This window comes from Saimiri boliviensis, chromosome 3 (genome assembly GCF_048565385.1).
Source record: "Saimiri boliviensis isolate mSaiBol1 chromosome 3, mSaiBol1.pri, whole genome shotgun sequence".
NCBI lineage: Eukaryota > Metazoa > Chordata > Mammalia > Primates > Cebidae > Saimiri > Saimiri boliviensis.
This window is the reverse complement of record NC_133451.1, coordinates 62,565,295-62,583,494: the sequence shown is the minus strand read 5'-3', so window position 1 is coordinate 62,583,494 and position 18,200 is coordinate 62,565,295. Positions and strand designations below refer to the sequence as shown.

The following is an 18,200-nucleotide window of genomic DNA, read 5'->3' as shown; positions in this document are numbered from 1 at the left end:
AGATTAAAAAGGCATAACAACCAAGTATACTACATGGTCCTCCATTTTTTCCTGGTTTTTACAAACCATTTGTAATTATAATGAAACTAATGGAGGGAATTTGAAGATGGATTAGGTTTTGATGATATGGCAGAAATATTAAACTTTTCAGGAATGTTAATAGTATTACAGTTATTTTGGTTATAAGCTAATTGTTTATAATGATTTGGTAAAAAGTCATGATGTCTTATTTTACATTAAAATACAGTAGCAGAAAAAAATGAATGAGCCAAATAGGGTAAAATTGTTAACAACTGATATAACAACATGGTATATATATATATATATATATATATATATATATATATATATATATATATAAAGATAGATAGATAGATGTTCGTTACACCATTCTTCTTATTTATTTATTTATTTATTTTTTTAAATTGCATTTTAGGTTTTGGGGTACATGTGATGAACATGCAAGATTGAATTTTTTATGTTCGTACATTTTCATAATAGTTAAAAATAGAAGATAAAAAATAAATAAGATACTAGATTTAAAATCACTCCGAGGCCGGGTGCGGTGGCTCAAGCCTGTAATCCCAGCACTTTGGGAGGCCGAGGCGGGTGGATCACGAGGTCAAGAGATCGAGACCAGCCTGGTCAACATGGTGAAACGCCGTCTCTACTAAAAATACAAAAAATTAGCTGGGCATGGTGGCATGTGCCTGTAATCCCAGCTACTCAGGAGGCTGAGGCAGGAGAATTGCCTGAACCCAGGAGGCGGAGGTTGCGGTGAGCCGAGATCGTGCCATTGCACTCCAGCCTGGGTTAACAAGAGCGAAACTCCGTCTCAAAAAAAAAATAAAATAAAATAAAATAAAAATAAAATAAAATCACTCTGAACTCTAAAAGGATAGATAGATAAAAGAGATAACAAAGTGCTGGAGAAAGGCGGAAAGGTCCTTTTTCAAGCATGTGTGCCACCTTGGACCATGACACTAAGAGAAACCATTCCTGACCACTACAAAGAGCCACCAAATGCCTCTAGAATAGAAACCAGGAGAAACACTGGGATTCCCAGATCCTGATTTGTTTGTTTGTTTTTTTTTAACACATCTTCTCAGGCCAAGATGACCTTGAACAAAATTAAAGACAAATGACTTCTTGCAGGGAAAGTCAGGGTAGAGCAACTTGAACTTTTTTAAGGAAAGCAGGAAAACCTGCAAGCATTACAGTCTGAAAGTAACCAGTGTGCCCTTCCTTTTTGCAGGACAGTAGGATTTGGCACCCGAAGTAGAAATCTGAAGCCATGGATGATTGCCCTTCTCATTGTGTTGTCCCTGACAGTGGTGGCAGTGACCATAGGTCTTCTGGTTCACTTCCTAGTATTTGGTAGGTAAAATTAAAGATTTCACTCTATTTGATTTTGTTTTTCTGCAAAGCTACATTTACTTATAAGTTAATGTAATTTTATTTAAAAAATTGCACACTTACCTGTAAATTTCCACAGTCAGAGTATTTTTAATTTTTTCAGTCATCTAATCAACAAGTACTAAATGCTCATTATATATGAGTACTTTTCTGGATACTCAGGATACAGCTTTGAGCAAAGCAGACAGATTTCTAATTTCCCTGGAGTTTTCAATCCAGAATTATTTTGAGAATTTATACAAAAAGATCAAAAATTGTCATTGTCTGAAACTTACTAGTAATTATAATAAACAAGTAATCACATATATTAAAATGAAAAGCTATGATAAATTAGTTATTAAAATTGGCTCTTTCACTCATGAACTATCATTTTCCATCTGACATTTCTAAGGAAAAAGAAAAGCACATGTCTACTAAAATAAGAAATTTCAAAATGATTGAAAACTTGTAAGTATGACATGATATTATGATTTATTTTTTGAGAAACAAATATTACTCTTTCCAAAACAATATGCAGGGATTATATTTTTATTGACTAACTTATTTGTAATTACACAAATAATGCAATTCAAGATTCTCTTTTTACATTGAGTCTCTTTCTGGGAAGAATACCAGCCATTTACATTTTTTGACAAATCTCTACAAAGTTACTCTCACATGGATGTATGTGATCAAACAAATAACTCAGGGTGCTCACTTTAATGGTCTTATCTGTTGTCAACTTCCACAGATTTAATGGGGGAGCAAAGACTCTATTTGGAGCCTTAAAGGGCTTAAGGTCATAGTAATAGGCCTTATATGACAACCCCAGCTGTAGTTTATACCATTGACAAAAGATTCTCGGATCTGTTTATTTGGTTGCATAAAAGCCGCTTTACAAGGAGAGTAAAGTTTGAAAACAGTGTGGATTATATGGATAAGTAATCAGGACGTCTAAAAAAGTATTACAAGGTCCAGAGATTTCCCACTTAAGACATATGCTACTGAGATCCCTCTTTCTTTCCTTGGTTTATAGTCTAGAAACCCACTGCCTCTTCCCTGAGCCAGGCTTCTCAAAGATTAGGGTTATTTTGTGGCTTTTTTTTTTTTTTTTCCCCATTCTTTGTCTTTAACTCTGTAGCTTTCTTACCATCTCTTGGCTTACTCCTCAGATTACCAAACTCCTCAGGACTCTCAACTGCTTTCTTTTTTTCACATTTCCTAGTAGATTTATCCCTGTTACACACTAGTCTCATCTTCAATCTCAGACAGCTCTTCTCTATACTTTTTTTTTCAGGTTTTTCTTTGTGTGCCAGGTTCTCTTGTTACAAATCAAAATTTACAAGGATGTTCACTTATCTCCACTTCCACTAGAGTGTACGGTGGTACACATTTCAACTCAGCAAGGGGAAATGTAGCAATGAAATGTTCAAGCTCTGCAGTTAGACTGTCTGGGTTTAAAATTTGGATAGACCACCTACTATTTGTAGAAAAAGTTACTTAATGCCTCTGTGCATCTTTCCTCATCTGTAAAATGAAGGTGATACTGATCTTATAGAGCTGGTATGAGGATTAAATGAGCAAATACATGAAAAGTGCACAGGACATTGTGTGGTATATAGTAGGAACTCAGTAAATGGCAGTAATTATGATTAATATAAAACATTATTTTTTAAATGAAACTCCATTACGAACAAGCTCAGTCAAATATTCAAGACTTTATATTAGCCCCATTGTAGTTGGGTTCTGAAATCTTTGTCCAAACCACTTAGTTTCCTATTTTTCATTTCCATTGCAGACCAAAAAATGGAGTACTATCGTGGCTCCTTTAAAATTTTAGTTCCACAAATCAATAGCAATTTTGGACAAAGCAACATATACCAACCTAAGGACTTACGAGAGACGACTGAAAATTTGGTGAGTCGATTAAACTTTTTACCATAAAATAATGCAAGCAGAAGGGAATTGGTGGATCATTTCTCCATTTCTAAAATCATGATTTTCAGACCACCCACATTAGAATCATCTTGCAGATTGCTAGGCCCCATCCCAGAACTGCTTAATCAGAGTCTGAATAGATGGGTAGGTGACAAGAGGGGAGTAAGGGAATCTGCCTGTCTAACAAATGGGTGATTCTGATAAGCCACTCTTTCTAACTCAACCACCTTATTTAAAGGTGAGAGAATTGAGGCCTAGATATCCTAGCCTATTTCTTCCCCAATTCTACCACAATGTTTCCCCAATAGAAAACCCTAATCATACCAAAACTAGGTTTTATAAGACCCCAAACTTTTTTGTAAGACCAGATTTTTAAGATTTTGAGTGTTTTCAGAATTTATGTTCATTTTGTCTTGCAAATACATTGATAAAGACAAAAACCCAGACTTGCGTAATAATCAAGTCAAATGCTAATAATTTTATTAAAGCTAAAGTAAAGACTGCCCCCCAAAATAAAAAAGCACACTCAGTTGTATAATTATTGCACTCAGGATGCTCATGAACTCTCACTCAAAAACTATGTTCAAATATTTTTCTAATAAGGAAGCACAGAAGCAGAGATTTGTTTTAAAAAGAAAGAAATGACAAATATATTGGTTTTAGTCAAAGAACCATTTTCAAGACATTTTCTTTCTTTCTCAAATCATTTGTCATTTTTTCATGTCATCATTTGCTCCTTGTCCATAGTAAACTTAATGGCATCATATTTGCAATAATATCATAGAGTTTATAATCTCTATTTTCAGTTAACATTAAATCATGCACAATTTTTAAATTTTATGGCCTCATCCTTCCCAACCAATAATTAATGTCTACAGATTGCTATAGATTCTTCATTCTTTCACATGCAGAGCATCTTATAAGAGAGCATTTGCAATCAATTCTTGATTGCAAATTATATGCTAGAATGAACTTGGAGCCTGCACCTATACACCCAAATACCTCCTCTATTCCTCTACTCCTAAGTGACTCCACATAACCTCCTCAATGTAAAAAAAGAAAACTCTTAACTTGCCTTAGTTAAACAGATAAACACATTCTTTGAAAGATGGAAAATGTTATCATTTACTGGGAAATTTTGAAATTTATTTATGTTTTATAGCGAACGTTACTGTTGTTACTGTTACTGTTGTTGTAAGTTAACTGAGAAATTCTGTCTTTACTGAAGTAAATCAACAGGAATGCAATAGGTCTTAAAAGATGTGAGAGAAATGCGGAGGTGCATGTGAACAGAAACTGTATTTAATAGTGGACTTTTAAGTATGAGTTAAGCATGTGTTCCTTCCAACACTAGGGCTAAGTTAATTAAGAACATATTATCATCATGGGAACCTGCAAGGCCCTTCTCCGATAGTCATTATTTATTTACCCTCCTTTAACCCTATAGCGTAAGCCCTTAGTCTCCCCCTTGCAGGCAACCATTTCATGTTTCATGTGGTATTCTTTTGCTTGTATTCATTCTTACAAAAATATGTTTTGTTGTTTTGTATGCACATGCTTTTAACTTATATTTTGTGTTATAAATCCCTTTTGTTTCATCTCTTTTTACTGAGAACTTTTAAAAATATCTATGTTATTAAATATACCTTTAATTTATTGCTGTTAACTGCTAATTCATAGTGTGTATCCAGAATAGTTTACCTGCTTACCATGCCAAGAAATGCCACACTAAACAGACTCCTACTTATCCCCTTATAGATCTATGCAAGTACTTCTGGAAGCAGAATTACTAGGTCATTGAATTACCTATACTTAATTTGGCCAATTGGTGCAGATTTGCTCTTCAAAATGGCTGAATCCGTGAGCACTCCCATCTACAATGCATCAGCATTTCTACGTCCCCACATCTTACCAACACTTAGTGCCTTAGTATGTTTAAGTGATTACAAACAAAAATGCCATAGGCTGGGTATCTTAAACAACAAACACTGATTTCTCACAGTTATAGAGCCTGAAGTTTCCAAAATCAAGATGATCAAGGCTCTAGCAAATGTCTGGTGAGGGACTGCTGCCCAGTTCAGGGAACACCACCTTGCTGTGTCCCCCTTGGCAGAAGTCATAAGAGAACTTTCTTTTGTAAGGACAATAATGACTTCCCTGAGAACTCCACCCTCATGACCTAAGTACCCTCCAAAGGCCCCATCTCCTACTATCATCACTTTGGGAGCTAGGATCTCAAAATATACATTTCAAGGGAACACAAACATTCAGTCCACAGCACTTGGTATTATTTGGTTTTCTAATTTTTGCCACCCTAATAGGTATAAAGTAGTATCGTTTTTGTAATTTAATTTGCATGTTTCTAGTTGTTAATGAGTTTGTGCATTGTTACATATAATTATTAACCTTTTGGACTTTCATTTCTATAAATCGACTATACATATTCTTTGCTTGTTTTTCTGTTACACTTGCTTTTTTGCCTCATTTGTATTGCTTTGCAGAAGTTCTTTATATTTTCTAGATATTAATAGTGTGTTGGTTGTAGACACTACACTTATCCATTCTGTCTTCTACTGATATTGACCATGTTGTCCTTTATGAAACAGAAATCTATAGCTCGGAAGTAACCATTTTTATCATTGTTTTACCTATGATTGTATTCTGATGCTTTTCTTTAAAAAGTCCTTCCCTTCTACGATATAAAAAATATTTTACTATGTTTTTATATTAACTCTATAGTTTTACCTTTTACATTAGGTCTTTAATACATGTGGAGTCCACCTTTGGATGTGATGTTAGGTAGATTCAGTTTTTATAATTCATATAGTGAGCCAGTTTTTTAATATAATCAGTTAAAATATCTTGGCTATCCCTAACATGTAGTATGATTATTGAGTTCATTGCAAGCATTTCTTGACACCTGGGTCTTGCAATAGAGAAAACATGATCTGTCTCCTCAAATTGCTTCCAATCTTTTTGGAGAGATGTGAGTAACACACATGGAATTGAATATCATGACATGATATAATTAAGAGCTAAATTATATGTTGAGAACAATAAGTGCAGAAAACCCCACAAGGGTTCCCATGGTCAGAAAAGGCTTTATGTTATTTTACCTCTGTTTAAATAAGACAGGTGTTTTTCTCCTCCCATCCCCCACCAAATTAACTTTAAAAGACTTACAGGAAGAGTTTATGCATCATCCTGAGCCACTCCTGTTTATTGTTGCTAAATCCTAATGAATACAACAGATTCTTCTGCCTGTCCTATGTGGGAGCTAATTAGATAACCAAGGACGGCAGGTTGCAGTTCCTCTTTTTCCTCATATTGTGGTTTACTGATTTGAAGCAAATGGAGATGCAAAAGTAAAATAAGTTCATATTCATATACTGCTATAATCTATCCCTGTTCCCTGAGATAGCAGAACAGACATATCACATCTCTCATATCATCCTTCAGAGAGGAGTCCATTAATCAGGCATTACTGCTGTCTGATTACTGCAGGCTGCAAGCTGGCCATCCTTCAGGCTGAGAAGCATAGCATCCAGCAGAAGCTGAGAACGTGCACTTTCAGGGAGGGAAAGATAAGACAGGAATTTATGCTGAATTAGTTAGCTAAGTATACACGTTCAATAAGTCCTAGGGGTAGTCATGAATATTTATAAAAGGAGAAACATGGCTTTGTGCAATTGAGTTTCATGCTTCTTCATGTGTTGCATGTTCAAAAAATGGTGGTGTTAGCATGATCCAAGGGTGAAGTTTTCAGCCATTTGATGTTAAAAGGTGAAGCAGAGGGCACAAAACCTTTACTATGCATCCTCTGTGAGTCAGCTAAAACCAGTTTGGACTGCTAGCTAGATTAACAAAATTTTATAAAGAGAAGATACAAATAAGCACAATCAGAAATGACAGAAGTAACACTACAACCAACCCCACAGAAATGCAAAAGATCCTCTGAGACTATTATGAATGCCTTTTTGCAGATAAACTAGAAAATCTAGAGGAAATGGGTAAACTCCTGGAAAAACACAACCTTCCATGATTGAATCAGGAAGAAATTGAAACCCTGAACAGATCAATATTGAGTTCCATATTTAAATCAGTAATTTTAAAGAAACCTACAAACCAATAGAAAAAAAAAGGCCAAAACTAGATGGATTTATAGCCAAATTCTACCAGAAATACAAGGAATAGCTAGGACCAATTCTAATGAAACTATTCCAAAAAATTGAAAGAGAAGAGCCTTCTTCCTACATCATTCTATGAAGTCAACATTACCCTAATATCCAAACCTGACAAAGACACAATGAAAAAAGAAAATTATAGGCCAATATCCCTGATGAACATAGACATAAAAATCCTCAAGGAAACACCAGCAAACCAAGTCCAGCAGCACAACAAAAAGTTAATTTGCCAAAATCAAGTAGGCTTTATTTCGGGGATGCAAGATTGGTTCAACATCTATAAATCATTAAATTTGATTCGCCACATAAACCAAACTTAAAACATACAATTGGCTAGGTGTGGTGGCTTACACATGTAATCCCAGCACTTTGGGAGGCTGAGGTGAGCAAACTACCTGAGGTCACAAATTTGAGACCAGCCTGGCCAACATGGTGAAACCCAGAAGGCTGAGGCAGGGGAATCGCTTGAATCCAGGAGGTGGAGCTTGCAGTGAGCACAGATTGTGTCATTGTATTCCAGCCTGGGCAACAGAGTGAAAATCCATTTCAAAAATATTTAAAAATTAAAATCATACAATCATCTCAATAGATGTAGAAAAGTTTTGATAAAATTAAACATTCCTTCATAATAAAAATCCTAACAGACGAGGCATTGAAGAAACATACTTCAAAATAATCAGAGCCATCTCTGACAAACCCACAGCCAACATCATAATGAATAAGCAAAAGCTGGAGGCACTCTTCTTAAGAACAGGAACAAGACAGGAATGTTCACTCTCACCACTCCTATTCAGCATAGTATGAGTAGTCCTAGAAAGAGCTATCAGGCAGGAGAAAGAAGTAAAAGGCATACAGATAGGAAAAGAGGAAGTCAAATTATCTGGGCCTCTAAAGTTAGGGCCCATCGCTGGCAAATGATGGAGGGAAGATTTGAAGTCAGCTAGGTAACTCCACACATGTGCTCTTTCCACTCAATTGTTCTACTGTCAGGAAGGGGCTCAGCTAAGATAGAAGATAAAATAATTAAAACCTAAATCAATTCTTCTCCCATTAAATTTTTTAAATCCATAAAGATTATAAATCTTCTATGCTGTGCTAGTTCCTGTTTTCTTGGTAGATACATTGGGTATACTTCTTAGAGAGTATTCTCATTCTCATTTCCCTGTATCAGTTTTTGGTGAGGAAGGCAAAGGTAGAAGGAACTGCAATAGGGAAGAAGGAAGTTGGCATATGTATGTATATCCAGCGTGAGCAATCTATACTTGGAGGAAAGATGTCAAGGGGTATGCTTTTTGCAGGAAGGCTTTTGAGAAAAAAAACAATATGGACTATTTCTAAATTTCCTGATAAAGTTGTAAGTATAGCGTAGTCTTCACAGGAGAATTTATTTAGATTATCATTCATCATTCAGCAAATACAGCATGACATTAGGCACTATAAAAGGCTAAGAAAAATGATTCTCTCTCTCTGTCTCTCTCTCTCTCTCTCTCTCTCTCTCTCACTCTTTCTCTTTCTCTCTCTCTTCTCTCCCTCTCTCTCATAAACTAATCAAATTTGGAGATTTAGAAGACAACAAACATGGAGAAGACATGAACCTTCTAAATAATGACTTTCCCTTGCTTTGGTTATTCTGGTTTTAAATATCTTTAGTACAACTTTAAATAGATCCAAATTAGATATTTTCCTCCTTTAAAAAAACAGTTCAAAGATCTAGGCTTTGGTGGTACACTGAAAGTTAATACTTTATTCTTTAAAATACTTAATTGCAAACTTTTAAATTCTATAAATATTTTGCCTCTTAATTTCAGAAACATAAACAAATTTGGGATACAGACATCTAATGTACTGCTACTTATTACATGTGATTAGTCACAGTTGTCTGTACATTTCCTTCTGACATTTCACAAAGAAACACTAAAGAAGGACCAGTGCAATCAAAGAAATGACTGATGACATCACAAAATCTCACATGCCATTTGATGATCTGATTACATCTTTGTTTAGAGAGATCAGAAAGTCACAGTCTCATGTCACCCTCCACACCTATACACCTTATATGACAATGGATCCAACTGCTTTCACCAATAGACACAGCACTTAAAGTTCTGTCACAGTTAAACCTGACCCCAAGAAAGCCAACAAGCCTCAAAATTCTGTGAGCATCACTCAGTACTCAGGTTGACTAAGGTCTATCCAGGCTTGAGAGAATGGTTCACAGCTGACTTCTTGAATCAAAAAAATCCTCGAGTTTCATATAGATATGATAAGAACATTAAAGGATTGCAATAAAAACTACCAAAATTATGGTTCTTATTTTTGGAGAGCAAAGAAAACAGGCTGCCTTTAGAACGGGGTGAAACAGTTTCTGATCTGCTTACAAACTGCTTGCTGCCCATCAGTGGGTAGGAGGCCTTAGTGAGAACCTACCTCCATGCTCATCTTGAGGTAGGCACTGTGAAGGCATTAACAGGCTCTGAAGCTACACGAGTCTGGTTTCAGTGAGCCCTTTGGCTCACTGCTGTGTCAACTTGGGAAACTTACTTCTTCTTCCGTGAAATGTGGACGATCATAGTACTCAGAGGGTTGATTTGAAAGCAAATGAGTTCAAACACAATGACATCTGTGCTTGGTGCATATATGGCAGACAACAGTGATTCCTACTGTTATAATTATTATAGACTTACCAAGGAAGAGCTTTTCACAAATAATCAATTACCTGAAAATGTTCACAAACAGGAAAAAAAAAATCCTTCCAATAATTCGTGTGCAATTGATCTTTCTTTTCTAGGAGGATTGATCTCAACCTGATGTAATGCAAGCACTTTAAAAAGTCTTGTAAAATTTTCCTGGTAAATGCGAAACTTTCTGATAAACAAATTCTCACCTTTTTATTCATTTGTTTATTCAATAAATACTGCATACCAACAGTATGCAAAGCACTTTGCTAGATTTTATAGTGTATTAAAAGATAAGTCACCATCTCTACATATAGTTTGCTGTTTAATAAAAGAGACACTATATTTGTGTAAATAACTACATTCAAGAACAGAAGGTGTAAGAGGGATAATAAAAATTGAGACAGAAGGAAGATAGATTAGTTTGAGATTAAAGAATATCCCCAAAGAAGGTATTATCTGAGATTAGTCTGAAGGATTCTTGTGATTCAGAAACACAGAATGAGAAGGGTGCCACATACCAAGAAATAACCTGAGAGGGGCGAGTACGCTGGAAAATGAGGGACTTGCCTGAAAGTACTGGTGATGTTTAAGAAGGGCTGGGCTCGGGGTTGGTCACAGTGGGAGAGGCCCTTGAATGTCCAACATTATGAACAGAGGCTCAAAGGCTACCATTTTCTATTTTTACCTTGAGTTCAATCCATGTAGCAATAAAACTTCAGTGAAGCTTTATTTACTGCTAAAAGTGTCTTTTTAAAAGCCTTCTTATATAATATCCTTTGCATGTTACTCTTATTATAATTAGGAAAAAAGCAAAAAAATCTAGCTTTTTCACAGCATGGTTTTGGTTTTTTTCATTCTAAGCAGCTCACCTGGTGTTGCATTGGAAAAAAATAGCTTTTATATATTATTTATATTCCATATGCCAGTCATCAGTGGCATATCAATCTGAGGTTTGTAGTGTTAGCCACAAAACACTCCCTAAGTGAATACATAGACTGCTGTAAGGGAGCCGGTCAGGAAGCATCTGCAGAGAAAAGCAGGCAACATGTATAAACAGAGTTAATTCAGGAATGAGAGCTGAATGGCTGGGCGAGTCTGTTTGTTTGAGTTGACAGCCTCTCCCTAACTCTTCTATTAAACACCCAACTAACCTTCAATTGCCCTCTTAGAAATTAATCACAGTATAATTTACAGCATTTCAAAATTGTCAAGCAGAAAAAGATCCTGCCCTAGAAGAGGGTCTTTTGTTCAATGCTAGCAGACTAACTCCTACTACAAAATTCTACAAATGCCCTAAAAAGGGAGGTAGGATAGATTTACAAATTGCTAACTCTATTAGAATGTATAGATAATAATAGATCTATAACAAGCTGGCACACAGCTTTAAAAATACAAGTTCTTCTGAATCTTCTGGGAACTCGGAATGCCAGAATGTTGGCAGAAATAATTTTTCTAATGATGTAAGCCATCATCTGTCAGGGAAAGTATTTCAGAGTCTTTAGAAAGCTACTTTACATATAAAATCCATTCAGCAATAAAGCTTATGTTCATCTTTTCTCTGATTTTCCGCCTGTTATAAATTCATTTTATAGGAACTCCTTTTACCAGTCCCTCTACCCCATTTCTCAAAGTGTTGTCCTTAGACTACCTGTATCACCTAAAGATTTCGAGGCCTCCTCTGATCTAGTAAACGAGACTTTTTTATAGAGAAGTTCCTAGAATTTTACAAAGAAAAATCCTTTTTATTATTGTGATCACCAAGGTTACTTCTGCCTAGATTTTTCTTAACGTTATTTTTTCAGCTCTTATCTTCCCAGACAACCTAATCATTCAAAGGTAAAATTGATGCTTGGTTTAGATGATCATAGCAAGCACCTTGACAGATTGATGATGTCCTCCAGAGTCAAAAACTTAATGCAATGCTTTCACCAAGTTACAAATGGCCAGAATCAATTGTGGTTGAACTTATTCAGAGGGTAATTACAAACCAAACTTCTTGAAATATCCTGCTGCTATGTACTTTTCTTCCTTCTAAAATGTATCACTTCTCTCCCTGTTCCATTTCGTTTGCCTCTTTTTTTCTTTTTTCGGACTCCCCGGCCTCCATACTGGGTGGTAAAGCTGGCTGTGGGAGATGAAAGAGAAATGACTATAATAAAATCACCCTTTTGAAAACATGTCTTCCAAATGAGTTTCATTTCTAGCATATAAACTCCACACCACCTAAGGCCATTTAGGCTTTCTTTATTTAAGTACCAGTTAGGACATATTTTGGATACTAGCAATTTATTTTCTAAATGCTATCTTTGATCTTAAGTTTAAGGCTATTACCAAGTCTATATCTTTATCCGTTTTATACATTAGGCCAATAAATTATTTGATAACCTATTACTATGTGTTCTGTGAAAGAAATTAAAGTAAAATTTACATGACATTTATCAATCACACATGATGGCTGTGTGATTGGGTAGGAAGAGGTGGATCCTGCAGATGGAAGAGTTGGGTTTCAGTCCCAGCTTCTTAGTATCTGCATGATGCCAGAAAAATTCACAAATGCCTCTGAGTCACAGGTTTCTCTTCTAATAGGAATGAAAATACTTCCTATTTCACAGATTTTCCATAAGAGTTAAGGAAGATAACAAATAATGTGCTTCCTGATGAAGCATTTATGAATGCCTGAGCATGCTAAGAAAGTTATAAACATGTTCCTTGATTCTTGAAACAGCTTTCTCTGTATTTGTATGTATGTGTTTTAGTAATGACAGCTTGTTTTTCTTCTCATTACTTGAGGATTTAGGGTATTTTTTGTGCACATTTGGTTTATCTGTCCAACATGAGCTGCAGTACCTTGCCCACACTGAGATGACACTCTTTCCACCAAGTGAGTACTAGAGCATACTGCAAGCCAAATGCTAGGTGTGATAGACCACAGCATCACAGCACTGTAGCAGTTGATGAAAACTGTGCATATGGACCAAAAGCAGTGGCTCTGCTTCTCCTACCTTTGTGACCTAAACTGAGTAACAAATTTGACCTAATACTGCAACACCACCTAATTCTTTTTTCCTCCCTGATTTACCCTGGAGTCCACAATCGACAACAATTTTAAAATCTCTGGCTCTCTCCCAAATCCCTAGTGCCTCCTCCTTATACCTTACAAGCAAAGACCTGAGGAGTTAAGACCTATAATGCCAGGATGGAGGCAAGAGAACCATCAGCAATTAACTACCAAAACTTACCCAGCATTTTATATGTGTTTAAGCTTCATAGCCTTATGAGTAACAGATCAATACCTTTGTTTTGCAGGTTAGAAAACTGAGGCTCAAATTGATTCAGTAACTTTACCAAGCTTGCCAATTTGTGAGCAGTAGCATAGGCTTATATCCAGGACTAAGACGGAGTTTTCTCTGTCACCACTCAAGGCCTCCCTGAACATCCCATCTCTGCTCTGTATCTCTCTGCTACTCCTTCTATGGTTTTAGCAAGATGTCCTTTACTCCAGAGGCCTATCATAGCATAGTAGAATTACTGGGGTAGATTTTTTAAAAATATGAGTGTCTAGAACCCCTCTAGACCAATCAGAATCAAAAGTCTTGAAGAGAGCCTCTGGTATCCGTATTTTTTTTTAATTCAGCAAATGATTCTGTTGCACTGTGAAAGCTGAGAACCACCAATTTAAATAATGATATTAGTCCTGTGAAAAAATCTCTGTTGCTTTAACATTTAATCAATGACATATTCTCATTATAAAAGATATTATTAATACATAGTTTCTCTCTTGTGTAACAGGTGGATGAGATATTTATAAATTCTGCCTTGAAGAAGCACTATATCAAGAACCAAGTAGTCAGACTGACGTATGTATGTTTGGGCAAATGTGAAATCACAAGACTGGAAGGAAAAAGAACACAGGAGATAGGGACCCTCATGTATTGTGTGTCTCTATGGACTAGGCTTTTGGCTAGAATTTTTCATAAACATTTTCTTTAAAGCAGTCTTGAAATATAGGGCTGACCACCATTTTGTCAACAAAAAAGACTAAGATTCAAGGAGGGTAAGTAATGTGTTCAAACTTCCCCAACTGACAGTTTCACAAGTGACAGAACCAGGACTCAAACCCTATCAACTTATTGTAAGGCCTGGAACCTACCAGAACTCGTGGCCTTGGGAAAACTCAGCAGTTTGTCATTGCATGCACCAAACTGTATTCTTTTGACAACTATGTCATTTCAAGCATGTTAAAAAGGCAAAGTGGGCTACAAAACAGGATCACAAATTCTAGCTGTAATGAAGCCTAATGACATGAGGTATGCCTAAATGAAAAGATATTCCTGTCGTAGTAAATTTTCGTTTTGTTGTGGTGGAGGAGGAAAGGCTCATATCAGTTGCAGTGTTGCTCAGAAGTTTCAAATGTGCTATTTTGAAAATTACACAGCAGAACATATACATCATATACACAAATCCATGAGCCTGTATGACTCGTATTTCTTAAAGATAAAGAAAAATCACATATTCAGAGTTTGTTTTATTTAAAGAAAATAATATTCACTTTCTTACCAATAATGCTTTGTTAGCAGATGTACTCCAAGTTATTTGTCTTTACTGAGAAGTGACAGCACCAGGACTCAAACCCCATCAACAGAGGCATGCTTCATGTCATTAGGATTTTATAACATGAATTGGGTAATTTCTACAATACTTAGGAGATAAAAAGCACATAAATGCTAGAACTTTCTGGATTTCGTGTTTTCTGTTTTCAAATTCTGATTTGCTATATTATTGTAGCAACATTATCATACTTTTGTGAATTCCTTTAGATGGTAGCCATCCTCACTACATAACACTTAGTAAAAATGTTAATTCCCCAGATTTAAGAAGTAAAATTAGTCACCTTTTTGACAATTTGACATAAAATTTGAGTTATTTAGATCTTTATATTCCAGAGCTTAAATGAATGAAAATACATAAATTGTCTCAGAATTGAAATAATTTCTTCCTTTTAGCCAAAAGATCCAGGAAGACAGGCCTTTAGTGTTTTTTACAGCTTAAAAAAAAAAAAATAGGCCGGGCGCGGTGGCTCAAGCCTGTAATCCCAGCACTTTGGGAGGCCAAGGCGGGTGGATCACGAGGTCAAGAGATCGAGACCATCCTGGTCAACATGGTGAAACCCCGTCTCTACTAAAAATACTAAAAATTAGCTGGGTATGGTGGCGTGTGCCTGTAATCCCAGCTACTCAGGAGGCTGAGGCAGGAGAATTGCCTGAACCCAGGAGGCGGAGGTTGCGGTGAGCCGAGATCGCACCATTGCACTCCAGCCTGGGTAACAAGAGCGAAACTCCGTCTCAAAAAAAAATAAGAGAGATAACAGATCAATACGTATTAGTTTCAGGGTTTTTTTTAAACTGTAGTTGGTTTTCCTGTTTTAAGAGTATTTAAAAGTTCAGCCAAAAGATTCAGGAAGATGGCCCTCTAGTGTTTTTTATACTTTTTTTTTTTTGCACACAAAAAAAGTATAGAAGAGAAAACAGATTAATATGTCCTAGTTTCAGTTGTTGTTTTAAATCTGTAGTTGGTTTTCCTATTTTAAGAGTATTTAAAGGTTCAGTTCCTCAGGTAACAGAACTTGAACCTGTTTATATGATAAAAGTTGAAGAAACTGAGCATGTTTAATTTGAAGAAGACTCAGGGACCACGATATTGTTGTCTTCAAAGGGGTAGAGGAGGAAATTATTTTATGCATGTTCCAACTGGCATACCTAAGCCTTATGGAACGGGAGATAAAGAGAGACATATTTTAACTCAAAATGATGAACTCTTAAAAACAGAGCTGACCAAAGAGAAACAAGGCTCTTTAGAAAATTAAACTTACTATCTTTTTAATTACTGCACTGTCGTGAGAGGGTCAAATGTCATGGACCCTGTAGAGGTGATTCAAGAGCCAGAAGACGGAACATATGAAATGACCATGGGTCAGAATGACATGAGAGGATCAGTACTTGACACTTTCAGCAACTGAGCCATCATTCAGGGGAGGAAGATACAGCAAAGACTGAAGGACAATTGCAGATGTATTCCTTGAAAATGTACCTTTCTTTTGTGTGTCATAGTCCAGAGGAAGATGGTGTGAAAGCAGATATCATTATGGTGTTCCAGTTTCCTTCTACTGAGCAAAGAGCAGTAAAAGAGAATAAAATCCAAAGCATCTTAAATCAGAAGATAAGGAATTTAAGAGCCTTGCCAATAAATGTCTCATCAGTTCATGTTAATGGTAAGGATGTCCCCTTCTATGTGATATGAAGTTCTCTATTAGGTCCATGTTTTGACTAATCTCAAACTTATTTGACATGATTTCCATTCCAAATAATACCTAGAATTCAGATGAAAAAATTCAAGTTAAAGAAATGACATTTCAAGGTTTATTAGTCTCTGAGGCAAGCATGTCTGAGGTTAGTCATCCAGTGGTTTTCCCAACAGTAATTGATTGGCACTCATCCCAAAATAAAGGCAGACATTTACAACTTAACAGAGGGTTAATCTCAGCCAGCCACTGCCTCCATGACTAAGCAAGTGAAAATACTGAGGGTTTAGCAATAATTGTTTTTCTGGGTGGGACCTTCCTGAAATATAAATTCATTTGTTGCCTTATTTTATTGATAGTTTCTATATATGGTGATAGAAGCATTTTGTTAGCTTTTTTTCCTATGGACATTTAAGAAAATGGCAAGCCAACTTTGAAGCTGTTAAAGTCATTTTACTATTAATGCTTTAAAAATCACAGTCTTCAAAAACATCACTGAAACTATATATGTATATTATTCCACTTTCTTTCTTTCTTTCTTTTTTTTTTTTATTTGTCGTTGTTGTTGTTCACCCCTTAACTCATTATACCATTATCATGTCTCTAAATTAAGGAGAAAGAACCTTTATCCAAGTCTATCCCTATGGCCTTTACCTGAAGTAACTGATTTCTTTTTATATTCCAGTGAAGTACGCAAGTTCATCTTTATAGAAGTGAAATTCGTGCAAAAAGAGTTGAGGAATTCAGTAATTACAAGGAGCTAAGATTCAAATTTAGAAGTCTGATTTCTTTAAAGGCTCCAATTTAAAAAGGTTTCTACAGTCAAACATATCTTAAAAATTCTGTCTATGATATTCATTTCTTGGAAATTCATCCTTATAGTATCATATTAAAAATTCTGAGGCATCCAGCTAGAGAGAAACTTGTTTACCCTCAGACACTAAGCTGTTTTCACAGCATCTTCTTCCAACAGACAAGTACCAATTTCCCCTTCAAATTTCAATGGATGCCAGACCTAAGAGAGTTACAGAAGAGAGTTGGGCAAGCGATTTTTATCAGACATGAAACAGAACACTCTGCCCTGGTAAAGGTCTAGCTGACTCTTCAAGAGGAAACCAGATCAGGAAGTGAAAATGTGAGGTCATTACCATTCCATTGAATGGGCAGATATTTGCTGATGGGACGAGTCAGCTACTTAGGGAATAAAGCTGAGGACCTCTCCCAGCCAGGAGGGAGGAACCTGACAAGTGCTTAATCCATCTTCTTTGTTAGATAGAAAAGCAAATGAATAGAAGTTGTGAAACAATGGACATTCTGATAACTTACATGATGTGTCCTGTGTAATTTCCAATTCTTACAGGCAAAAACATTGCTTCCTGGGAAGACATAACTTAGGGACTTCCAATACATAGAAAACTCTAGAGATTCAAGATCAAGTCTAGAAATAACCCTGTAGCCCAAGATTTATTTGAAATTTGTCAAATATCTGTATTTTGTTTTGACAAATAACTGTGTGGTGTGGGCCCTTCAGGAGACACAGTGTGACAAAGCAAAGCTAAATCAGCTTCTTCCGACTGCAAACGCCAGGGCTGCAGTAATGCAGCTCAGTACCTACATGCCAAATGACTTTGTTTCATTTTTCACCTTGATACTTTGTTTCTTTTTCACTTGATAGTTTATAGAGCCCTGAATATTAACTAGCTTTCC

The 18,200-nt window shown here is 36.0% G+C and overlaps 1 protein-coding gene across 1 annotated transcript in view; it reads left to right on the top strand.

Moving 5' to 3' along the window:
• The first annotated feature begins 1,298 nt into the window (after positions 1–1,298).
• TMPRSS11A (transmembrane serine protease 11A) overlaps positions 1,299–18,200 on the top strand; it is a 34,682-nt gene continuing 17,780 nt past the window's right edge. The window contains exons 1-4 of the mRNA XM_074395707.1: positions 1,299–1,377; positions 3,194–3,312; positions 13,985–14,052; positions 16,303–16,463. Of these exons, the coding sequence (XP_074251808.1) occupies positions 1,299–1,377; positions 3,194–3,312; positions 13,985–14,052; positions 16,303–16,463 (427 nt within the window). The remainder of the gene's footprint in view (positions 1,378–3,193; positions 3,313–13,984; positions 14,053–16,302; positions 16,464–18,200) is intronic.